At 41.1% G+C, this 25,776-nt stretch overlaps 1 protein-coding gene across 4 annotated transcripts in view; it reads right to left on the reverse strand.

Annotated features, from left to right (window-relative positions):
* LOC132979435 (collagen alpha-1(XI) chain-like) overlaps nt 1-25,776 on the reverse strand; it is a 91,887-nt gene that overhangs the window by 22,094 nt on the left and 44,017 nt on the right. For all 4 annotated transcript variants that reach the window (XM_061045239.1, XM_061045240.1, XM_061045237.1 and 1 more), the window contains exons 24-45: nt 25,351-25,395; nt 24,612-24,665; nt 24,467-24,511; nt 23,317-23,370; nt 23,169-23,213; nt 22,200-22,253; nt 21,984-22,091; nt 20,521-20,574; nt 17,140-17,193; nt 14,086-14,130; nt 13,781-13,834; nt 12,772-12,816; nt 12,124-12,177; nt 11,908-11,961; nt 10,917-10,970; nt 10,420-10,527; nt 9,628-9,717; nt 6,292-6,345; nt 3,457-3,564; nt 3,070-3,177; nt 1,669-1,722; nt 775-828 (exon numbers count right to left, since the gene is read on the reverse strand). In XM_061045239.1, the coding sequence (XP_060901222.1) occupies nt 775-828; nt 1,669-1,722; nt 3,070-3,177; nt 3,457-3,564; nt 6,292-6,345; nt 9,628-9,717; nt 10,420-10,527; nt 10,917-10,970; nt 11,908-11,961; nt 12,124-12,177; nt 12,772-12,816; nt 13,781-13,834; nt 14,086-14,130; nt 17,140-17,193; nt 20,521-20,574; nt 21,984-22,091; nt 22,200-22,253; nt 23,169-23,213; nt 23,317-23,370; nt 24,467-24,511; nt 24,612-24,665; nt 25,351-25,395 (1,395 nt within the window). The remainder of the gene's footprint in view (nt 1-774; nt 829-1,668; nt 1,723-3,069; nt 3,178-3,456; nt 3,565-6,291; nt 6,346-9,627; nt 9,718-10,419; nt 10,528-10,916; nt 10,971-11,907; nt 11,962-12,123; nt 12,178-12,771; nt 12,817-13,780; nt 13,835-14,085; nt 14,131-17,139; nt 17,194-20,520; nt 20,575-21,983; nt 22,092-22,199; nt 22,254-23,168; nt 23,214-23,316; nt 23,371-24,466; nt 24,512-24,611; nt 24,666-25,350; nt 25,396-25,776) is intronic.

Here is a 25,776-nt window from a genome sequence, read left to right on the forward strand (position 1 = left end):
AAAAGTTGTGATTAAAATGAAATTGGTGTAACGTTAAAATGATAAAGGATGGTGGGTTTTTAAACAAATGGGGACCACAGCCAAAGGTTTTTTGGACCACAGAGGTGGCAGTTAAAAGTAACTCTGCCTGCATAATATATCCCTGACCCGGCTGGAGCAGTGCTTCACTTCAGCCTACGCTGGGAATAAAACAGAGTTTTTAAAACAGTCGACCTGGTTGTAACAGGAGTCCTCAACGGTGAGCCATTAAGAGCCAAATGTCAAGTTTCTTAATGCATCCAAACACTGTAACAGCTCATTAAACGATTATGATAAAGTTCAAGATAAAACCTGTGTAGAGTTAGCACAATGACAGCATGGCTGTGACATGATTCTGTCACTTCTGTGGAACACTTTATGAAGACAGCAAGTCATTAAGCCCACAGGCAGTTTCATTTTCTCTAATGAATCACTGTCATCATGGAGCCTTACATTTAAAACCTGATCTGCCATTACTGTACATTATTTTAACACAGAAAACGCCAAAATAAGCATTGTGAGAATGTGAGATGACACTAAGAGAAGTGTCATCATCTGAAAGTTTGGATACAAAACAATTTGAGCTTAATGGCAATTCAATATTAATAAATAAAAAACATTTTGGAAATGAGAATGTACACATTTTCTCTGTTAAAATTGATGCAAAGTGGTTTCCAAGTGGTCATTTTCTGACATCCAAGAAAGGTGAACTGAAACTGCATACAAATATTTCCAGCCAGAGAAAGAGATACTTACAGCTGGACCAGGAGCGCCGACCACACCCTGAAGACCACTTGGGCCTGGTGGACCCTAAAAGCAAAAGAAACAAAAACAAAAAGATTAATAGGCATCACCATTTGCTGTCGCATCTGAAACTTTCACTATGATCATCATGTTAACAAAAAAGAACTGATACTCTGATATCCAGAACAGTGAAACCATGAGAGAAAATTATGGTCTTATTGCAGTCCATTAGTACACACACAGGCTAGAACTACTGTTTTCATTTATTCTAGAAATCAATGAAAGTTAATGAAAACGTCTATAGGTTAAAGCTGTTTTCCCCCCCACATACAGATTGTCTACCTGAAGGAATGTTATTTCTCAAAGAACAGGGGATATGTTTCAACATTTGGGGCGACAGTAGCTCAGTCTGTAGGGACTTTGGTTGCCTCAGGAGCGCTCACTGTGGGCAGCCACCTCACTCTGACATCTCTCCATTAATGCATGTCCATAGGATCCTGTTTGTGCATGTGTGTGTAGCATGCCTCAACAACAGAGTGTAAGATTTTACTTCCCTTTGTGGGATTTCTAAAGTACGTCTTGGGACTTCTTCTTATTTGATGTCTCCAACCAAAGTCAATGTAAAAAAATACAGATGTTGAAGGTGAGGACGGAGTAAACAGGTGTTGTTACTGAAAGCTAAGTAACTACTTAGGAAGCACAGTAGCACTTCGGTTCATCTTTTATATTCTGCAGACTGTTTGGGGCAGCATAACCTAAGGTGAGTCACTGCAAAGTTACCTGTGTTGTTTGATTTATTCCGCTCATATGAGAATTCAGCAGCTTGGATTTTCATTCAAAACTCATTGCCTTATATATATTAAAGAAATAAAGAGGAAGAGGAAGGGAAAAAAAAAAGCCACTCACAAGTTCACCCTTGTCTCCTTTGCTCCCCTTCTGTCCAGGTCCGCCAACTTCTCCCTGTGGTGCAATACAAACAGCAGAGCTCACATCACTCCTCTCCATCTTTAAGTCCAATATCTTAAAGTGTCACCTTTACCACGCTCGGGCAGTAAATATTTCTCAAGAGATTTTAATTTGATTGGCCCACAAAGACCTTGGGCGAGTGTTTGCAATTAATTGATTGGCTCCCTGTCTAACCCCATTGGCACGATGATTGACAAAACGGTGTGATGGAAGACGTGACTAGGATCTGAGCGCCATGATGGTTACAAATGTGAAGATGCAGATCTGTGGTTCAGGTTTATCATCTGCGGCTGCGGGACTAGCTGGCCTGAGGTTAAACAGTACGGGAGCTCGTGGCTATTTCAGTACATGTCGTTGTTTGTGTTGTCCGCTTGTATTTGGAAACGCTTTCTGTGCGTGCTTATTTTCTTAAGTGAATGCAGCATTATGATCATTATCTTTGCCATTGTTTGCTTGGAGCTAACAGGAAATAAAAAGTATTTTCTTCATGCAGCACAAGTTTTAAATGTTGTATTTTCTATACAAAGAGATGTCAGTACATTTGACATTGGAATACATTATTATTGTGGAAACAGTGCAGCAGCCTCGTTGAATAGCCTTGATGTGTCACAAGCTAAAAATAGAACAGAAGTATAGAAGAAGCTGTAAGAAGATGTAGAAAAAGTGCCTACATATATACCCTTGAATGTCCTGACGAATCAGAACTTTGTGGATGTGGTGGAGGTGATGGTACAGATGTTGAAGTCAAACTCAGAGGATCTCTCCAACTGTTTCCTGAATGTATATTTCTGCATACTGCCTTGAATGTATATATTTAGCCCTAAATGTAAAATGTACATATTCCTCAAACAGCCCTGTTTTTATTTTCACAACTGTCTCTTTTATTCTGTGATTCTTTTATTTTATTAAATTTGACTACCTGTATACAGTATATAACCTTTACCATTTTTTTAATGGAGCCTCCAAGCAAAAGAGTGTCACACATTTACATATAATTGCAGTGACTATAAACATATTGAATCTTTTCTTTTCCGTATAATAAACTCTGTCAGTGTCATCTTCAAATCAGGGTTAAAGCTACATTATGTTTTTCATTCATTAAAATGTAGTTTAAAATCAAAAATGATGATCATTGCATCTGACTAATGACATTAAATTAAAATGTTCCTTTGCATAAACGTGTAAAACAACAATCCGGGGTCGCTTACATATAGCTAACCAATCACAGCGACTCTGTAAGGACACTGTTTGTGGTTGCCTGGCAATCTATTGAAATGTTTATGCTGCTAACTCCCCATTTTTAAAAATGTAGTATTCTAGTGTGACACATCTTTACTCCACCTTGTCGCCGTCCTCTCCAGGGGGACCCTGAGGACCAGCAGGACCAGGAAGACCAACGGGACCTTGAATTCCATCACGGCCAGCAGGACCCATGGGGCCTTTCTCTCCCTGAACACAACATACATTGAACAGTGTCACATCACCAGCAGTCAAATTCATATATTTCCTCAAAATTTCAAAGTTCTTAATGGTCAGATGTTATTACAAACAGTCAAATTGATTTGCCTGCTTTGTAAATACCGGAGGACTCAACAAAGAATACTCATATACATGTTAACATATATAACTAAGAGCATGTTAAACTATAATTTAAACATTCATGAAGTGCATGTTAACGGAGGGTTAAAGCAAACTTTCACTGAGTGAGAGCTGAACTGAAATACTCACAGGGCCTCCCTTCTCTCCTGCAGGACCGGGGGGTCCTTGGGGGCCGTTGCGTCCTGTCAGACCAATGGGACCTCCAGGGCCGGCAGCACCTCTCTCACCAGGAGAACCCTGTCACCCAAGAACAAAGACCCATCAGTCACAGCTGCACAGTGTGCTCGAGCTAACAAGAGAAGTCGATTCCTGACTGAAGAACTGCGTGAAACTTCTGCAAAAAGTGTTCTCTGCCTCTCGAAGCGTTGAAAGTTTGACTTCATGAGGAAAAGCTGCTTTTTAAATAAAGGCAGTTTCAAGAAATTCCTTTTTTTAACAGACTAAGGCCACTTTAATAAAACGCTTCCTGACAATATTTGAACATTTATAATTGAATTAAGGCATTTTTGCAACAAGCAAAATAAAGAACTAGAAGATTTTGACCTTTTCAAATTTTTTTTTTCTTCTTTATTACTGCAAAAAGCTGCAAAACGCAGCGTGTAATTGATTTAAGGTGGGTGCGGTTGACTTTGGAAGGAACCACATCACATAAACTGTGACTAAATCCTTGATCAGCAGGTCCTCAGTGCATCCTCTCACCAAGGGAAGGTCTCCGGCTGCTTTCAACTACAACATGTGCATGTCTACAAGCCAAAGTCCCCCCCCCCCCCCTTCCCCACCACCACCACCACCACCAACACACACACACACAAACACACACTGATTCAGCTGCTGTGGGGAGCTGCCACCTGGCATTCATATGCCTTGGCCCGTTTCATGACAGGCGTTGCCGGTGAAACACACACACACACACACACACACACACACACACACACAGAGCTCCAAACTGTCAACCCTGGCTTGCCAACCTGCCCGCCAGGACACACACACAAGTTTCTCTGACTCACACAACTTCACATTCTTTCTTTCTGCTCCCCTCCCTCTCTAACATCCATGGTTTTCTCCTACACATTTACACTGCACCATCTCACCAAAAAATCTAAACTGCAACACAAAATCAATCAAACCCAAACTCCAAAGCAGTTATCCTCGCTGTTCTTTTTTTTCCTGCACAATTTCCTGCTTTCTCTGTCTGTTGTTCCCCACTAACACACACATGTAGGCTACAGCCCTATGAAATTGCACCGTACGCACAGACCTTCCAACAGCAGCTCAATCTGTGGCAGGAAATCGATGGCGCCGCCGTCCTCTTTTTCATAGAGTTTTTCAAAGCCCTAACCAAAACAGTCTATCACATGTTTTCATCCAAATGGCTCACTTTCAAGCCAATTTAAGAAAACTATCTCATTCCAGCACTGGAAATCTTTTTTTCGCTCATTCAGAAAACACCCCTCTTCAAGCTTTCATCATCTTTTCATCCGTGCTCGGCATATCCGCTGTCATCTAATCTGGTGTTTCTCTGTCGCTGGTGAGCAGGGGCAATTATCGGGGCCCGCGTTTAACGCTTGAACAAAATGTCAGACGGTTCAAAGCTGCCTGTCAGTCAGCTTTTTTCTGAACAGATTCACCACCGGAGCTCCTGAGGCTTTTTTTTTCATTGCACATATCACTAACTGAGGGGGATCAGAGACAAAAGCAGGGGGAAAGTGCTCCACTTATTTCAAGATTAACCTGCCACTCCTGCACTTTACCTGAGTCCTGCACCTTTAACGACGTTAAAGCCCTGTGTGTATGTGAATGCAGCCTAAGCAGCTAAAAGGACGTTTTCATTGTGATACAGGACGGTTCATTAATGCAGAAGATGCAAGTCCCCAATATTAAGAAATAAACTTCTTAATGCTTCTGTTGTCCATTCGCATTGAGAGTAGCCAAACGTTACTTTCTGCTTGCGAAAGCTTTGCATGATGGTATATATATAAATTACCATCGCTTGTACACTGCTTTTCGCAATGCATTGTGGGATACAAAGAGTTCACCATAGAAGTCATGATAATACTCATAGCTAATTTCCTACACAGTGAGTAATGTGTGATTTTTGGACATGGCCGATATCACTCTAAATCTAGTTACCTGAATATTGATAGTTACCTTTACAGAAGACATCGTTTGTCCTGATTCATCTAGCTGGCACCTCTGATTTACTAAACAGACTGGTATTTACCTCGCTGCGTGATCAACTCAAACATCAAAATAAATGGGTGGTTACCATGGAGACAAACAACAGTACCTCAGAAACAGGTACATTTCAATTAAGATGTGGAACTATTTGATGTAGTGGAGCAAAACAATGCATCACCTGTTTGTTTCACCGATTACTTTTGTGTGATTGTCATAGAAGCAATGTCACACACGGAGGAAGTGATGTTGTTCTGGATATCAGCACTGCAGTGATTATCTTCATCGCTCCGCGTCTGGCCTCGGGCCCATGACCGAATCACAGCAGTGCTTAAATAACGAAGGGCTTTATATGAAATGATTACCTTCTGCTGAACAATTTTGTAGAAAAAAAAGCTGTACGAGAGATGATTCACAGTTTGAAAAAAGTGTACTTGAGTCATCATAGCACTTTATCTATTTTGGTTATTGTGTGTCTGCAGGACTTTGTGTATAACAAGATCAGCAGTAGAAACACAATTCATATTTAAAGTAAATGAACAGGGGTAAAACTGTCATTTGAATTTGTTTGTTATATCAATTTAGTTTATCTACCAAATCCAGAAAAAAAAACATGATTTCAATCATTCCCACCGGCTCTACTCCACCAAACCTCTCACTGCAGCTTACATGTTTCTGAAAGCCTGGAGAGCATAACTGCACACAGCAACTCCATTCTCCAAAAGTCACTTTTTCCCTGCAATCTCTGTGGCAGCAGAGACAGGGTTACCATAGTAACAGGCTACTTACGATGGGACCGGGGGGACCCTGAGGCCCTTCTCCTCCCTTTAAGCCAGCTGGACCCTGAAAACAGAGGACAAGAGAGGGTTAGATCTCTGATCAGCGTGGTCCACCGCTCACTGCTGTTCTGAGAGCAGTAACCACAGCTGTCAAATGGACCTGGAAATGTTAATGTGTGTGTCTGGTGCGCAATTTAGTGTGACGATATTTGTATACATGTTAAGGTTGAGGTGTGTTTGGAGGGCTTGGATCAAGACAGGCATACAGACACTGGCATTTTAAAAAAGAATATTCTCGTAGTTATACTTGGGTTCTTGTTCTCCCAAGTAGAGCTCTCTAAACAGTCATTAAGGTTAACCTTCAGGATTTATGAATATCAAAGTAAAGAAAGGGAAAGTATGCAAAGTGCCTTCTTTGAATTGCTCCAAAGGGTTGATTTAACTTACAGAAAAAAAACTCTCAGTCCTTGTGAATCATAGCTGTGATTTAGCTTTAATTTTTCTTGCATAGGTTTGTTAAAATAAGTGTGATATATTTAACTGCACTGCAATAAAGATGGGGGAGATTTTGTAAATGGATCTCTATTTGAAATATGCAAAAAGACAGATTTCTGTAAAAAAAAAAAAAAAATAAATACTGTGGTGGAGAAATAGCCTGTAAGAAAAAATCTTTACAGGGGGAGGGCCGTAAAGTTTATGGAGTGTAAAGTGGAAAGATGTTTCTTAGGAGAAGATGCTTTTGGAGAGTTTTTGAAATGTCAAACGCTGTGAACACCACAAATAGAAATCCTTTCACATCCATTGTATCAGGGAGGCAGAGATCTCTAAGATGGACATCTTAAGAACCTGGCACAGAAAAAAAAAAATCTGTCCTTGTGGTTTGACGCGTGGTTTTGATCTTAAACAGAAATCCGTTCTTCTTCTCTGGTGGTTTTACAGGATACGAGTTCATTTTCGAAGCACCCTAGCGACCAATTAACAAGTACTTTTCATTTTCTGTTGTTTGTTTTCCAAAATCCACACATCTAACAAACAGATCAGCCTTACTGGAGAGCAGACAGACGTCTCCAACCAGCTGTCACTCATTAATAATCGCTCAAACATGTATCAAATATTCAATAAATCCTTAAAGCAACTTTTTGGCTTCCGCAGGGGGTTGGTTACGTGATTAATCAGGCCGTCTCAGTTGTAATCTGTTAATAGGCTTTAACTAGCAAATATCACTCAACTCAGAAAACAGACAGTGATCAAGAGATACTGCACAGCAAACATCGTAAATGGGATACCAAGATTTCAAACAATTTGCTACACGGCTCTTCAACAGAGAGAATGTGGCCATTACTTAAGATCACATTCATTGAGATTGAAGAGAAAGGTGGGGGACAGATTCTGAAGCCAACCGGTGAGAAAAAGGTTCAAGGTGTTAGTCCCTCTACCCCTGGACTAATGTCATCTCCTCAAGACTCAGTGGGCTGTTGCACCAGCTATGTGTTAGTTCTGTCTTAAGTTTGGGTGTCAAGTCCACGCTAACCCCTACGTCGAAATCAGTTAAGTTCTAACACAGGTTGTGTCATTGTACAGGGAAGTATGGTTCCACAAACAGCGACAAATATGGATGTATATGACAAAGCCTTGTGAAGGCATTATGATTAGGTGATAACAACTGCTACAACCTCAATCTACAGCTAGTGTGAAATAGAACCGGTGACACTGAGGGGATGAAATTAAAGATTACTTCATGGTGCTCTTTTGTTGAACAAAGGACATTCTCTCTGCTCATGGAAAACGAATGTAGGAGTCGTTCATTTCTGAGGGATGCAGTAAATCAGAATGAAAATGAGAACACATCTAACAGCCAATAGGAGCTAGGTATAAGATTTAAGCTGGTGCAACACCTCAAAGCTAAATAGTGACACTAACTCTGTTGTCAACACGTTCCTAAGTTACGTTCAAACTAGACTGTGTTTGAACTTCTGCATACCTGGTGCAACACGGTACTGGGTCTTAAATGACACATCCATGATTCTGAATCACAGCATCAGGAGGCTGAGATTGCATATGGAAAAACGGGCTTCACCAGAGGCTGTAAAGACTTTCATTATAATAACTAATTTACGGGCCCGACAGAGCTGGGGGGGGGGGGGGGGGGGGGGGGCACAGACGCTGCCAAGCACACTCTCAGGCTCCCTCGACTTCCACATTTCACCATCGAGCATTAGAAGGCTGGAAGGATCTCTCTTTGCCGGACACACAAAAAGTTATTTATTGGCTCGTATATTGCTACTGGGCCATTTCCTCAAGACTGAGAGGAGGGATGAGGACTGTGTGTGTGTGTGTGTGTGTGTGTGTGTGTGTGTGTGTGTGTGTGTGTGTGTGTGTGTGTGTGTGTGTGTGTGTGTGTCTCCAAAAAAAGGAAAACAAACTATGTGTGTTTGTACCTGCTCTCACTCTGCAAACAGATTGAGATTAACTTTTATGTTATTGCTCATAGGAAAGGTGTCGGTGTATGTTTGTGTCTGCTCTGCGCGGGATCCCTTTAAGAGAGAATATGAGGTTTTATTTGCGCCTGTTTGGGTGCAGGTGCTGCTGTTATGAAGAGAAAGCCATCCCTCTGCACACATGGGACAAACATAACGGTGGTAATAAGTCTGGGCTGTGCTGTCGTGTGCTCTCTCTTAATGGTCAGCCTTGGAATGAGCCTCCGCCTCAGTCTCTCAAGCTGATCCTCAGTCAGCCTCTAACAGCCTTTTACAGCTTTCACCTTGAACTTTTTCTCACCCACGCCCACTTCTTTTGAAAATTAATTCGGGTTACTCAGCAGGGAGGGGGGAAACGGTGCATTGTGATGCACTCACAAAGCCGAGGGTTTGGATCAGAATCAGAAGGGCTTTGACTCGTTCGCCGATCGAAAACTTAACAGGATTCCTCCCACAAAAGTAATCTGCGACTAATGTGGAACTGAAAGCCTGTAAAAATGCAGAGTACAGCTGGTTTCATAGACATTTTACTGCTTTCACTTATTTGCCAAAGCCACTTTGACAACATATTGCAGCCTTGCAGACTTATGATGATAAATATGTCAACATTATGCCTGGCTCGACTTTCTCAATTACGTCCATGTAAGCCAGTTCTCCACCTTTCAGCCAGGTCCACTGCCAGGCCTGACATTTGGTTTAACAGCAGGTTGTTAGCTCAGTAATTGGCGTTTGGAGCTAAATTCAACTTGGTGTTTGCTCGGGATGACACACTTGTTCGTTATGTTCACATGTGTCGGTTTTTGCATGAGTGGGTAAATGTGTGTGTGTGTGTGTGTGTGTGTGTGTGTGTGTGTGTGTGTGTGTGTTACCATGGCCCCTGGAAGACCTCTTGCCCCCTGGAAGCCTCTCAGTCCAGCAGGTCCTGACTTGCCACCAGGACCCTGAGAACCTGGGTCACCCTGCAGAGGGAGCAAACAATTGAAAACACTTTAAGAGGTCTGATATATCGACAGGTAATCACTGAAAACAGAACTGTTTTGTTTTGGGCTTCATGTTGGTTGTTCATTTTTTTTAACCACATAACTACTGTTAGATCATTATTCAGTCCTTTTTACAAAGTGAACCCATGTATAAGGAAAAGTTAAAGGTATAATATGCAACATTTTACACATTTCTATCGCAGATATCGAATATATCCTCACTAAATATATTGTTGAGTAATTGTTTTCTAAAAAATAAAGAGTGAAGTCAAACTCCCTCTGGGTTTGTTGTTCTGAGCTCTGTGTTTACACTGAAGGGACGACGCGTCCTTCAGCTTTTTCATGGTTCGCTCAGGGGCTCGAACACTTTTCATACATTTTTCACATGAACCCCTCCCTCTTCAACTCTTAGCCCTGCCTCTTCTTAGAAGAAGACAGATAGCCCTATCCACTCAGGGACGCAGGTTGTAATCTGTGACATTAAAATTTAACAGGTAGTTCAAGTCTATGAATTAAAAAAAAAAAAAAAAATGATCAGACAATGTCAAAAAACCTCCAACGACCAAAACAAAAAAAGCTGTGAGTTATTCTGATGTCACCAATTACCAAGAGCAAAACACTTTTGCATTAGACATGCAACCACTACGCCTTTGGTCACATATAAAGTACATGCTCATTTACCTTTCCACCCTCTTTTCCAGCAGAACCAGGTAGACCTTGCTCACCGGGTGGACCAGGGGAGCCTGGGTGTCCTCGCTCTCCGCCAGGTCCCACCTCTCCAGTTGGGCCCTGTCAGGCACAACAGACAAGGTCAACGTGCTTGAAAACGTGTCCAGAAGGAGATCTGATACAAGTCAGAATTTTTTTTTTTTAATCTTCATCTACTTTCTTTCTATCGTCAATGTAAATAAAGATTTGATGAGATGGAAAACTGTATCTTCAGCACGCGCTTCACTACTTTTGAATGACACAACGATCTCACTGAATGAATCCAAAATTATTTTCAAAACCTTCGGTGCATCTTGATTACATCTTGAGTGTGCTGGGTTTGTTTTGCAGTTGTAACAGCTTCGTATTGAAATATCTGTTTATTCATGATTCTCCAACAGCTGACCCAGAAAACAAAGCGAGGAGGTAGATTCTATCTATAGATGAGTATTGTGTTGTTGGATATCTACCTGAGGTCCAACCACCCCTCCAGGTCCGGGAGGTCCTGTCTTTCCTTGGAAGCCCTGAAGGAGAAAACAGAGACTATGCTGAGTGTACACAGGTAAGGTTATTGAGTATGTACTATGTGTGATACATTATGTATTTTAAAATGACAGTAGGAAAACATCGTAAGGGGGTATTGTTGTTACACCACTAAGCGTTCCAATATTCATGTGAAAGCTTAAATGTGTCACTGAAAGTTGCCGTTAGTGTCAGATTATTTTCTAACATAATGCCGATCAATGCTAGTTGGAGGGGCCCCCAGTGAATTTTGCTTAAGGCCCCAACAGACTTTAGAATCACTACTGTTTGTGTTTATTGATCTCAGAAATCTTAAATCACAAAATAGCATCGTCGATTCTTCTGTTGTTTTTTTTCCCGATTAAATGATTTGCTGTTTGGTCAAAAAAAAAAAGTCAGAAACTGATTTGAAATATCCAGAAGTGTTTGTGAAAGACCAAAGTGACACCCTGATGTGTTTAAAGAGAGTTCACCAACATAGAGAAAGGAAAATATTTTCTATGTTAACCCATTTAAGAAGCTGGAATCAGAGAATTTTTATGTTTTTCCCCGAAAATATCTGAAAATCACTGTTCTTTAAAATAAAGTCGGTGATTTGTTTAATGTTTTACAATCAACCAAATCAAGTGTTGGTATTCTGGTAGACGTAGATAATCATCAACTGCCGTGATGATGATGTTCGCTATCGTCTCTGGTGTGTTGCAGAGCGCATAATATCCCTTCTTCTGTTACTGGAGCTCGTCTTTCACCCTAAGAACACAATTTGTATGCTACAACAGTAATCCCCTTTTGTTGCCTGATTTTATCTGCAACCTTTGTGAGGGTGAGAAAAGTGAGGAAGTGAAAGAGAGCGAGTGGGGAGTGTGTGGGCGCTGATGCATGATGCTCAGGGTCACACAGCCTGACGCGATGCATCCATGGACGAAACTACCCACTCACCGTCTCTCCCCTCTGTCCAGGATGGCCGGGCAGCCCGTCTTTCCCTGGTGGGCCCTGGAGGAGGTGGGGGGAGAAGAAACAGGTGGACAGTTCATAAAACTTGAGACATCGGGTCGTGCGAGTGTATTAATATTTGAAAAGCTCTGGAGGAAAGTGTCAACATGGAGTTGTTGTGGATGGTGCAAACTCACAGACAGTTTGACAGGAGCTACTCACATTGGGTCCTTTAGGTCCGGGGAAGCCGACAGGTCCCTGGGGTCCTTGAGGGCCCTGAAATGAAAAGAGAACATTATACAGTGGAGTAGAGAGAGGAGACGATGAGACACAAGTGGTGTTAACTTGTTATCAACTCAAATTAAGCTGCCAAATCCAGCTTTCTTGGCAAGATTTGTAGGAACATATTTACCAATTTATTTGGCATAAATGTTCAAATTTTTTGGTCAAAAATGTAATTTTATGTAGACATTTTGGTCTCTACAGGTAAATTAAATAAAAACCTATAATTACTCATTTGAAATTGTTGGCAGCAGCAACTGTTGTCTCATGCAAAAAATAAACCTCATTCACTTTTTTGGGGGGCTTTTTGTGCCTTTAATGGAGAGATAGGACAGTGGATAGAGTTGGAAATCAGTGGGAAAAAAGCTACAGGTGGGATGTGAACCCGGGCCGCCCGCTTGAGACAACAGCCTCCATACATGGGGCACGTGCACTAACCACTGCGCCACCAGCGCCCCAACCTCATTCACTTTTAATTAAAATTAAAAAGTGGAATGCACCTGGTGTTCTCTGGCTGTCACTAACTCAGAGCATAAAGTTTCACATTTTCAGGGACAGATAAAAGAAAAAGAGAAATCTGATACTAACCCTTTCTCCAGGCGGGCCAGGAGGTCCATCATTGCCTGAGGTGCCCTGAGGAGGGAGAGAGAGAGAGAGAGAGAGAGAGAGAGAGAGAGAGCGAGAGAGAGAGAGAGAGAGAGAGACAGAGAAATGGTGTCAAAACTGGCAAAGTACCAATTGTGAATAAAACCTATTCGTGGCTATAAAGCAAGCTTGTTTGTAACTGAACAACTTTAAGATAATTATGTTAAATTAGTCTGATATGAACAGAAGTGCTTATCAGACATGAACCTGTTCATTATATGTACTCTTTTTCTGTGGTCATGATTTTGCACTGTTTTCACGAGATCTTGACTTTTTTTAAAATCTAGTATCGGATGCAAAAAAATAAAAATAAAAATACGGTTAAGATGAGAAATGGTATCATAGCATGTCATGGCCTGGCCTATCACAGCGACCGCAGCCTTTTGTTTTGTTTCCTAGATCGCAAATGATCTCTTTCTTACGAGAAAATCATTCATCATCTATCGAGAATTTTGTGAATGAATTGAAAAACAGGACATATTGTTCTTTTATGGGAAAACATTCCCTGTTATCCTGAGAAAATTGGGAGAAAAATGTTGTGCTCTAAAAATCCTGAGAAAGCAAAAAAAAAAAAAAGAGATCTAAAAAAGTTAGCTCGTGATCACGTGAAAAACTAGCATCGTTATCTTGAGATGTCCAGGTAAAAAGTTGAGATCTTGAGTATACTACCAGAAAGTACTCGCTATTGTGGGAAAAGGAGTAAAGTAAAATGTATTGATGCATGTACATGTAAAGCTTCCATAGATATACAGCTTCTTCATATGATTTACATCAGACAGACTGAGCCTAACTGTGTGCTGTGTTTATTTCACAGCAGATGATTGTGACTTTCTGAATGTGCCTGTGTCTTGTTCCCTCTCATGTGCTTTCTCGGGATTATCTCGAGCATGTTGACATATTCATCGGCCCCACCATTATAAATAAAAAATAAAAAAACAGCCCTGATTCTCACCTTTGCACCTGGATTTCCTGTTGGTCCTCTAGCACCGCGGCCACCACGTGGACCCTACATACATACATATATATATACACACAGCATAGGTAAGAAATAGAACACAAAGCAGCAGCATTTTCAGCATTCATTTTAAAAGAAGTTAGACTATAAAGTGCAGATATCATTGTCTTGTGCCCTCTCTCTCCGTCTCTATAATACCCCACCATACACGACTACACAGTGGAAGAGATTTTCATTTGAACACATTAAATTATTTATGTGGAGGGCTGCAGGCTGAGTTGGCAGACGGTTGAATTGCCTACCGTTGGGCCGCGTTGCCCTCCAGGGCCTGGTTTGCCGGCGATTCCCTGAGAAAGCAAAACAAGAGCTTTGATTTAGGACAGAATCATTCCTTGTACCATCAGGCAATGTGAGCTCTTCTGTGTCTTCTTTTCTTTCTTTTTCTTTTTTTTTTCTTTTTTAGAAGTTAAAGCAAGCCTGCAATAATAACAAACACACTGAGGCATCAGACAGACAGACATGCTGAGGGGGGTTTGAGCGAGGGCTGAGCATCTTTTGACGAAAATAAATAATCAAATTGCTGCGGTAAGTGGTTACCCACAGGCGCTTGACAGCTTGAACTACCTGTCAGTTGTAGCACGCCGGGGCGTGTGTGTGTGTGTGTGCCTCTCCATGTCTGTCTGAGAGCAGAGCAGAGCAGAGAGGAGCCTGTCTCGTCGCAAATAACCATCCCCACTATTCTAAAAAAACCTCAAATCCCCTCATCTGTAACCCTTGTCAGCTGGACCGCTCTACTGTTACACAGCTGAATACATTTTTGACTCCCATGTTCTCTCTCTTTTTGCACTTTTTCTTTTTTCATGGTTCAAGCGCTTAAGTCTTAAGAAATAATGATAATACAACAAGCCATGATACTTCAGGCAATCCTGCTTGATTTGGCTAATCTTTGAGGAAGTTCCTTTTTTCTGTTCAACTACACGGTGAAGTCCCTACCTCGACCAAAACCAACACCTTTGTGATGAAAAAGGACTGACAGCTTTTATCGCACACTATCAGCGGCCGACCTCACTTACACTCTTGAAGGGAGAAAATCCTTGCAGCAAGGTTCCAAAGACCTGTAGAAAGCTTTGTACGAAGAGTGAAGGCCTCTATATATCGGCAGACAGCTTCGGGATATGATTTTCAAAATCACATGTGTGTGTATTAACAGAAGGCCTCATTCACCATCAGGCATCATATCGTCTCTAAAGCCACTTCGACTAAACGTTTTCTTAATTCAGGATTTGTTGTTAGCAAAGCACAGAATCTACAAACTTGCGAGCGAGCGAGCTCACGCACACTAGGGCTGCTCCATTATGGCAAAAATTACAATCATAATTCTTTTTTTGATTGATAATGAGATCACGATTATAAAACACGAGTACTAGATTTTACAAGATCTGGATCACAAGTATTTATCAAACCTCTGAACACTTTGCAAAACAAACAGTACATGAAAAAAGATACTAGATAGTGGTGGTCAAAATGAGCGCTGCACAGTAAGCGTTTGATCCTTATGATCTTGTTTTCATGATCGTGGCCTTGATGAAGAAGAGACGCAGAACACTAACTGATAAAAACATTACAGAACTTAAAAAAAATAAATAATGAGATATGGTCAGTCTCTCAGTCTCTCAGTCTCTCTGTCGCTCTCATTTTTTTTTAGAAACTTTAGAAACTCAAACAAGAGATGGAAATTGAGAGGCGAGAGAGTGGGGAATGAAATGCTGCAAAGTAGCCGCAGGTCGGACTTGAACCCAGACCATCCGCCTGGAGGACTATGGCCTCAGCACATGGGGAGCGACCTAACTGCTATGCCATTTGACACCCTGAGTCTAGTAGAGTCCTCCGAAACAGTGATGTCATCCAATGTATCGGTTTGTAGTTACTTTTTCATATTTACTACTGACGCTGCTGGGGACAAAAACCCCGGCCGGTTTGGTTTCAGTGCCAGCATCACTGCTAGATTTCAGGATAACTAAAATATTTCTTCCATTTGGAGTCCGGTGCACAAACTTTTTTTTTAAAATCTTAATTTGGGCATTCCAGACAACCCTCAACTTCTCCTTTAAAATCTGTGTTACGTCTGTGTGTTCACATGGTCCTGCGGTCTCACGCCCTTAAATTTGCATTGAAACTAATCAGGAAGATTATTCCAGCATACAAGGACATGGAATTCAACAATCTAAAACCACACGTGTGACTTATTCTGCAGTTTAAGAAAAGGCTCACACATCTGCTCAAGAATTTTCTTAGGGACTTCTTAAGGAGAAATTAAACGAGTAAGATATTGGTGAATGAGGCCCGTAGTTTGTTGAGGAGTTGACATGTGCATGTTTTCCTGAAGTTTCTTTTAAAAACATTATCTTCCAATTATTGGGTTTGGGTTTTTTTTGACAACCAAAGTTAACGGTCTAATGATAGATGGTGTCTTATGCTTCACACATCATACAGCCTGTGTGATTTGTTGTGTTAGTCTAAATAACATTTACCTGACTTGGCGTTTACTGACAGCACATCATTTGAAGCAAACAAATTCATGTCAAACAACAGACTAATGAAACGTAAGAGACTTTTTTCATTTAACAAAAACTGGCAATATCATGATGATGAAGTCTGCTTTCTAGCCATGCTGCCTCTCAGTATTCAGGCCAGAGAGCATCTCCTCCCACAAGGCCCGCTACCACAACAGCTTTTTCCCTGCTGCTGTGAGACTTGTAGCACAGGACATTAAGATGGGAAGGAAGTACTTCACCCCACACCTCACAGACTAAATGGACAGTTGACCACCTCACAGTGCAATACAAGTGTGCAATATTAACCTTAAAAACAAAAAAACAGTGCAATTATATAATGTGAAAAATATGAGTGCAATAACCTCAGATGCAATAAGAAAACATATTTAAATTTTAATTTCATTGTACAGTGTTCCCCTTGTTATTTTTTTTGTATTATATTTTTTGCTTTAATTCAGTGTATAACTTCTGTACAGTTTATTTTAAATCACTTAGCTGTTACTACAACTTATTTATTTTTACTTTTTTTGTACTTTTCTACTCTTACAATGCTATTCTATTTTATATATAATTTTAACTTTTTTTTGAAGAAGCTGACTCAGGGAGAAACGCACAAGAATTCCAATGTACCTGTACTGTCCTGTACCTGCGCAAATGGCAATAAACATCTATTGTATTCTATTCTATTCTTCAACAATTCATACATCTAACCCATCCGCTACACAAAAAAAAAAAAATCCCACAACCACCGAGTGTACATGAATTTAAAAGGATAGAGAATAATGCATTTTTGTGTCTCACCCTTGCCCCCTTCTCGCCGTTTGCCCCGGCGAATCCATTGAAACCATTGGAGCCCTGCGAGACAAGTGAGAGAAAAAGTGAAAGAGGGGGAAAAAGAAAAAAAGACATCACAGAGCTGGAGAGTATATAGAACAAGAGATGTCTACCATGTCCAGGAACAGTGTGACAGCAGCCGAAGAGAGAATACCAACTTTCTTTTTTGTGCTTTACTGACCAGGGCTAATTAATAAAAGAAGCTGTGAAGCCCTGACGTATAGGAGCCGACAGTTTGTTGTCATAGGGCTACCCTTTAGAGTCGGAGTAACCTTGGAGGAGGGAAAGTCTCCTGCTTAACATTTAGAGATTCTGGGACACAGAGACAGACGGAGGTGCTGTTAGGTTGTTAACACAGTTAGGAAGCGTAATAAGATGATAAGAATGGCAGTGGGAGCAAATGAAGAAAAGTCGAAGGATAAAAGCAAATCCCACTTGATACGCATCAGCAATTTCGTTATTGGACTTTGGCCGGCTTTGCTAATGGTGCCGTTCAAACAAACATGTCGTGGGAAAACGAGGAGCAGGTTGCATAAGCATAAACCACAAGCGATCTGTATTCAATAATTCTTTCTCTAGGCTGCACAGCAAGGTCACGTCTGGGTGTTTTGAGTTTACTGTTATGCAGTTTCCCATCTCTAGTGTTCATTACAGCTCACATGCATAATATGTATACGAGGTGAGATACTGTGCAGCATAAGCAAGGGGCACCACGACGAGGAGGCAGCGTGGGGCAGAATTTGCAAAGAAGTGAAACCGGCCGACATTCTACAGACAGCATGCCAGGAAGGGAGATCTGTGCTGCCTAATTTGTTTTTCACAGAGGTGCAGTTATGGTGAACTGAAAGGAGTGCTGCGGCCGGACAAGCCTGACTTGTGCCACAGAGATAAGACAGTCCTCTGAAGCCTTTGCAAAACAGGCATCCAGAATTAACGGCGTGGGAAAGCTGTTAACAGAGAGCGATGGGGTGCGGCAGCCAAAAACACAGCCGACAGAAGGGATTCATGCATAGGAGGATTTTTAGTGTGTGTGTGTGGGTGGGTGTGTGTGTGTGTGTGGGTGGGGAGTGGCGGGGGGGGGGTAAAAGTCTACAAAAAGAGGCAGGGCTTTGACCCTGAACCCACTGATGGGTCAAAAAGATGGATGATACGCAATTTGATTTTGTTCTATCTCAAAGAGTAAACAGGATTCAGTCTCTTGAAGTCTTAGAATATATTTTAGGATGAAAGTAAGTTCCAAAAACACAATAATACTGGATTTTGTTTATGGAAGCATCCTCAATATGAGTCGGTAAAACGGTTTCATACTTTAAGTAAGAGTTGATGTCATTATTTGAGAATACTGTTTATATATATCTCAATCTTTCCTGAAAAGTAAACTCTTCAAAGCAGCTTTAGAAAACACTAACACTGTTATTGAATGCCAAAGTCAGCATGCCTTTATATTCTCTCTAAAAATTTCTCTTTTGAAGAATATAGTCTAAAAAGACGATCTGATCTCGTGCTCCTCTGGGAACCTCTGTGGGCAGCCTTTGTTTTTAAAAAGATGTATGCATACAGGCAAAGGAATAGACTTTGTGCATCAATATTCTTTTTACACTTCCTCCTCTGGTAAAGGTTTATTCTAGTGTAAAATATCCAGTAATTAAAAGAAGTGCTACAACTAGTAGCGAATACCATAAAGGTTAGTGTTTATTGGATTTCTGACGGCGTATCTCATTTCCCTGCATCTCTCTCACTCTGTGCAATTCGTCCGGAGCTCTTATTAATCTGCGTGCCATGCTGAGCTCAGACCCTGCTGACAGTAACAGACAGAGCAGGATGTTGCGGGAGTAGGTGTATCTGACCCATCCTATCCGTTGCCAAGCCGTCAGTGCTGACAGCAGCAGAGGGCAAGCAGCTGCAGCAGCACATCTCCGTAGAGGAGATGAGGCACAGTGGTCAGCGCTACGGAGCAAGGAAAGCCAGCCTGTTAGATAATGGCTGGAAGAGTTTTAGGAGGGCGGACAGCTGACGAGTCCAGCAGGTGACTGTGCTGCTCAGGCTCTCTGTAAGGGGTTGGGCCGGGAGTACAGAAGGTGCCTGCTTGAGTTTGTGTTTGTGTGAGGAAAGGTTAGTCAGCAGGTCAGCAGAATATAGAAAGGGATCAAGCAACATGAGAGGATGTTGATGAGAAGGACAAGGACGGAATCAATCCCATGGGTGGGACCAAATTTCAATACAGCAAATTATGTTGTCATCCTTACTTGTGCGATAAAACATTTTGAGATACATATTTTCACAGAAAAAGAAAAAAACATGAGGTGAAACTGCAGAGAGTAAATACTTGTACATCAATACTTTACTTGACCCTTTTGAGCTGTTTTGTATTCTTCAGCTCATCAGATGTCTTCAATTATATTGTCTTGCAATATACCAATAATCGCAGAATCACTGTTTCGTTATATTATCATTATCATGGGCCATGTATCGTATCCTATCGTATAGTAACATATCGTATATTGAGCTATCCTGTGATTATAAATCCATATTAAATCCATATTAATACACAAATACAGTACATATGTACGAGTTGTGCTCCTGCTGTTCGTGCTGCATTTGACACGATTGACCATCAAATCCTATTACAGAGACTAGAACAATTACTTTTGAATTACAGGGACAGCTATAAGTTGGTTTAAATCCTATCCATCAGATCATCTCAGTTTGTACATGTTAATGATACGTACTCTATGCACACCAAAGTTAGCCATGGAGTACCACAGGGTTCAGTGCTTGGACCGATTCTCTTTATATTATATATGCTTCCTCTAGGTAATATTATAAGGAAACACTGTGTAAATTTCTGCCTGTTAAAAGGCAGTTTTTTCTTTTGCTAAAGTGCTATGCTCATGATGGATTAAGCTGGGTCTTTTTAATATAGCAATACGTAAGGTCTTTTAACCTGCTCTTTTGTAAAGTGTCTTCAGATAACACATTAAAAAAGTAGGGTAATTTATCCATCAGGTAGAATACAATCAATCATAAAGAATGCAGGCTTCAGGCACTCATTGGTTTTTTTTATGCTAAGACACTACGTCCACTTTTTATATACAGTCTATAATATTCAGCTGAACCTGAGCACAACACTACGTTCAGAAACCAGTATAGTAAATGAACACCGAGATTATTCTTGTATTTCCTCATTACTGATCTGACAAACACCTATTCTAAGGCCCTGCCATTTACAAAGACACTGAACACCTATAGCTGGCCCTGACCTCTGACCTCCTTGCTGAGCAGCTTTGCACGGCAACACTTTCTTTTCTGCATTTATCAGCAGAACTCATTACGACTCTCATCACATACCTTGGGGCCTTGTCTGCCAGGGTACCCAGGCAATCCAGGGACTCCGAGTTTGCCCTGAAAAGAAAAAAGGAGCAAAGACAAAGCAAACAAAGATGATGAATTCTCTTTGTATTGCCTGAGACATTGTTGCTGAAAGCAGTAAAAGTTCACTGAAGCATTGCAAAAGGCAATAAACATGTAACCATAACCTTTTACTTCCAGTGAGGGACAATTTTTTTTTTTATTACAATGTTTATGAACATTGTGACTATGACATCATTTGAGCAGAGGCTTTTTCTGCTTTTCACTCTGGCCCATTTTTGGTCAAGATACAGTCATTAAAAAGCACATGATTCTGATGTATCAACCCTGTGTGATTTGAAACTAAAGTCACGTCATATTTTCATGTATCAAGTGACTCCAGTGCCGGTAAAATAAACCTCTACTATACTGTTAACGTTCGTTTTCAGCAAATGAGGACGAGGATGTCAGCAAAATGTCAAGTGTAGACCTGAGGCAGCAAAAGTAGCATTAGAAGGGGAATTAAATGACTCGGTTTGTGCCAGGCACAATTAGCTCTGCAGCTTGGCAAACTATGAGTCAAATACAAGTTAAATCAATAAAAAGAAAATCATGTTGAATAAGTTTAGACTTTGTTTGTTTTTAAGTATTTCACTACCATTATAGCTTACATCAGTGGTTCTCAACTGGTCTAGTCTAAGGACGCACAACCACCTTCTTTATGAAAATCGTGATCCAAGTCTCATGTCACATGTTTTAAGGGCGCTTCATTTTTTTCCAGTCACATGTTCGCGACCCACTGAAAATGGTCCCGCGACCCACTTGCGGGTCCCGACCCACCAGTTGAGAACCACTGGCTTACATCACACTCCCCCCTGTTTGAGATCATTTCTGTGCCTTTATGATACAAATCTAGTCAAAACATTTTGTTACAAGCCTATAAACTCTACAAAACTCTGCTGAAGTATTCCAATATCCTTAGCTCTCTTCAACATCATCACTCATATTCTAGCCCTTTAATCTGAAGTGTTTGGATCTTGTTGTAACCTTTAATACTAATTTATTGAGAGTACAAAATACTGCAGCAACACGGAGCAAGATATTCTACAGAGAGATCAAAGCTCTGTGGAGAAGTGTTGACAACATGAGCCAATTAAAGGGGACTTGTTCGGGAGCAGGAGGGAGGTGGAGAAAATCTTAAGTTCAGGACAGCTACAAAACTATAGCAGACAAGTCTTTCGTTCTGTTATTAACCCTGGATAGTGAAAGAAACCCAGACTGGATCCGGTCGTATATGAGTATTCAATTGTGTGTTTTAACCTTATCACCCTGTAAAACTATTTCTATTGCATCTGTGTCTAATCATCCCATGTAATTGACTTCGGCTTGAACTTTAGGACGTCAATAAAACACATTCATCAAAATGAAAATCACTTCGCTCTTCGCAGAACTGGTTCACTCACCTTCTCTCCAGCTAATCCAATAGGACCGGACTCTCCGTTGGGTCCTGACTTGCCCTTGGGGCCCTCGGGTCCATCCTCTCCTCTTGGTCCTAGCACACCAGATTCACCCTTAATGCGAAGACAACAAACAAGAAAAGTTGTTATTGTCTTTGCTGCTGCAGCTTGTGTATCGGCGTCTGCTCATCATCAGTATTCTCAGCAGAGACGACGGCTCACCTTGTCACCCTTGAGACCCATGTCACCTTTGAAGCCGGGGAATCCATCCTCTCCCTGAAGATGAAAGAGATGAAAGGTGTCATTAAGAGCCGAGCGGTTTATCAAGTATCACAAAAAGGGGAAAAATGGATCAATTCAGATGAAAAAGTTTGCATCCTAAAATACTTTAAAGGACAAAAGATGGGGGGGAGACTGATGGACAAGTTTGGTGACAAAATGACAGCAAAAGTTTATCTTTGCAGTCTTAAAGCTCTAATGGATGGCAGAAGTACAAGGGCTCCTGAGGAAAGTTTAACACTGACACCTAGTGGCCACTTCAATGAAGCATTCGAATTTGCTCTTTGAAAAGTTATGCCTCACTGCCTCTCCTTCTCTCTGTGTCGCTTTACTGACATCTGGTGGTTAAAAATCAGGATGCAGTTGCACAAACTTAATCTGTCAGCTGAGGGCTTCTGGTGCATATTTTGGGTCACACTTTTATGCATGAAACCCAATAAATCACAACACAATGAACTACGATATGCTTATTGTGCAAGTTTGGATTGGAGAAATCTCAGTCCAACATGATTTAAAGTAAGACAGAAGTATCAGGATAGAAGAGCTCTGAAACATCTTTGACGAGATTAAAAAAGTCCTGCGAGTTCAGAGGAAATCAATCCTGTGGTACTGAGGTTGCAAAAGACAGCGCTCAGCCACAGCGGTCCAAGAAAACAATAGAAACAGATCAGTGTCCCCTGACACCGCCCGACAAACAGCCTCATTCTGGTTAAATGTTCCACAGTCCATTAAAGCCTTGTGGCACGACAGCTTAACTGCCAACTTGATTGGCCTTTAAGAGATTTTTTCCAACTCGCTGGATTCCAAAAGAGCCTCATTTAAGTAAGATCGCAACTCTAGATTTGTCAGTGGTTAGAGCAATGACATCTGTCAATCATGTTTGGAAACAGGGGAGACTGGGGTGGTGTTTACCTTTTCTCCTTTGCCACCTTTAAGGCCTCTGATTCCCTCAGCACCCTGAGGAGAGAGAGAGAGAGAGGGGGGAAAGTCAGGATGAAAAACAGGGGAAATGGAAATGAATCATGGCGGGCTGGTATTGTATGACTAAGTAAGAACTTACTTTCACACCACGAGGCCCAGGGTAGCCGATGGTTCCCATAGGACCAGGATGACCCTAGAAGATTGAGAACAGTTTCATGGGATTGCTGCAGTAAAACTAAAAATTCATTAAGATTTATTTTAATGTGTCACATCTGTGTTATATCATTTGACAATACATTTTTGCTTTTATTTCAATCATTTCCAAAGCTTTTAATCCAACAGTAAACCCTCCAGACAGTATCCCTTAAGATTTCACTGCTTGGCGTATAAAACTAACCCAGCGAGCATTTAAGACAATTAGCAAGAAGATGATTAAAAGACGACTATGGCCACCGCTGGAAAGACATTCAAAATGTCTCATTCAACGACCACGTTTTTACTGAATTTTACCCAGACATCTACCTTTGTAAGTCACCAGATTCCAGACCAGCAGCATTTCAAGTCTTATCTCATTTACAGTATCTTGCGGATAAGAATATTGTATTATTGTGCAACGCATCACCAAACAAAAAATGACATAACGGGCATGATTTGATCTCAAGGTAGCTGCATGCAAGCTCAGTGCTTTCTACCTCCAGCCTCTGAGCTCTATCCTGAGAAACTCGCCATTAGGTAGTGATCAACTGCACCCAAGAGTCTTATAGTCTTTATAGTCAGAACTGCACAACCAACAGCTTGAAAATAAAGCTTCCAATGCTGAAAGTGAACATATCCAAATCATAAGCAAAGTAGATTTATAACCACATTTGAGCTGGTTGAATTTTTTTTAAAAAGAGGTCTTGGACCGAATATTACCCTGTTGTCAAATAAATGTGAATGTTTAAAACAACAAGAGTTGGCAGCTGGCTTCATTTTTCAGATGTAAATGGTCCATCAATACAAGGTGACCAAGCAATCACAGATAATCCCATTAGCCAATCACAGGAAAGAAGTCGACAAATTTACTTTTTGTTCATTTCTGAACAAGCTTATAGAAAATCATCTTAACACTGCTGCAAAATTAAACCTCAACCTCCCGGCACACTTTTTGGGCTTACTCAATGATCATTTCAAGTATTTGCGAAGTCTGAGTGAACCTGCCTTTTCTCTCTGCAAACTGTTCATGAATCTTTTCAATGATAAACCTTTCTGTAAAAATCAAATAAACTATGAATCCACATTATACTTACAACTGTTCCCTTCTCTCCTGCAGGACCTTCTTTTCCAGGGTGACCCTATAAAAGGAAGTCCATGATGGTTAGCTTAGCGACATCTTGTCAGTTTGTGTTTTTTTTGATTGAAAGATGTAAAAAAGGAAACAAGTGTTTTACATACAGGAGGGCCGTCAGCACCACCAAGGCCAGCCAATCCCTGTTTCCCATGAGGTCCCTACAAAGAGAACATATGTGATAAATATACAGACAGACAGACAGACAGACACACACAAACACATAGACACATAGACAGACAGACAGACAAACAGACAGACAGACACACACAAACACATAGACACATAGACAGACAGACAGACAAACAGACAGACAGATACACACAAACACATAGACAGACAGACAGACAGACAAACAGACAGACAGAAAGACACACACATACACACACACACAGACAGACACCCAGACACACGGACACACACACAGACACACAGACAGACACACAGACAGATATAAAGACAGAGATTCGATCCCTGGTCATCCGTGAAACAACCAAACAGTTCATCTTCTTCAAATATTATTGAATATCCACAAAATCATTAACAAAGGTTTTTCAGAAAGGTGAAATAAGTGCCTGAGCAGAAGATATTTTTTTGGTTTTATGTAGATAGCATGTGTGTGTCTGGTGTGTGTGTGTGTAAGAGAGAGAGAGAGAGAGGGAGAGAGAGGTCATTTCTGTGTGTTTAAGCCCTCAGAGAAGCCAGTAAAAGCCTATAACCTCAGACGGCAGCGTTTCTGCTGAATCACTTATGAGCTCCTGACTGAAGTGTTCACTTATCGATGCAGCAGAGTTGCGGTGGGAGGACTGAAGGGGTGATTGGGTTCCTCCCCTTCTTTCTACTTACTTTTTCACCAGGAGGACCGATCGGACCCTGAGGACCAACGAGACCCTGAAAGAGTGTGGAGAAAAGTCTGTTAGAAAAGCAGTCACTCAAATGCAGCCTTTTCCGTCAAACTTGATGGTGATAAAAAAAAGTTTGGGGGGAAAGAACACCTGTTGTGTTCACTTTTTGGAAAGCATATTCCGTCATTTAGGTGGCGGGGTGTATTTGACATTTGCATATATTTTTTTATGTATTCCTTCTACTCCTTCAACCGTTTATTGTTTGGATCTTAAGCTGCTCATGCTGCTTATTCAGGTGTTCATTCAGCTGTGCAAAGGGAGGCTCAATCTTTTCCAGGAGTCATTTCAAAGACACACATCCTGCAGCCTTCATTTAAATCCACCCAATGAAGAAGAATAAAAAAAAAGAGGTTATTAACAGCTCTAA

Source organism: Labrus mixtus, chromosome 8 (assembly GCF_963584025.1).
Source record: "Labrus mixtus chromosome 8, fLabMix1.1, whole genome shotgun sequence".
Classification (NCBI taxonomy): Eukaryota; Metazoa; Chordata; class Actinopteri; order Labriformes; family Labridae; genus Labrus; species Labrus mixtus.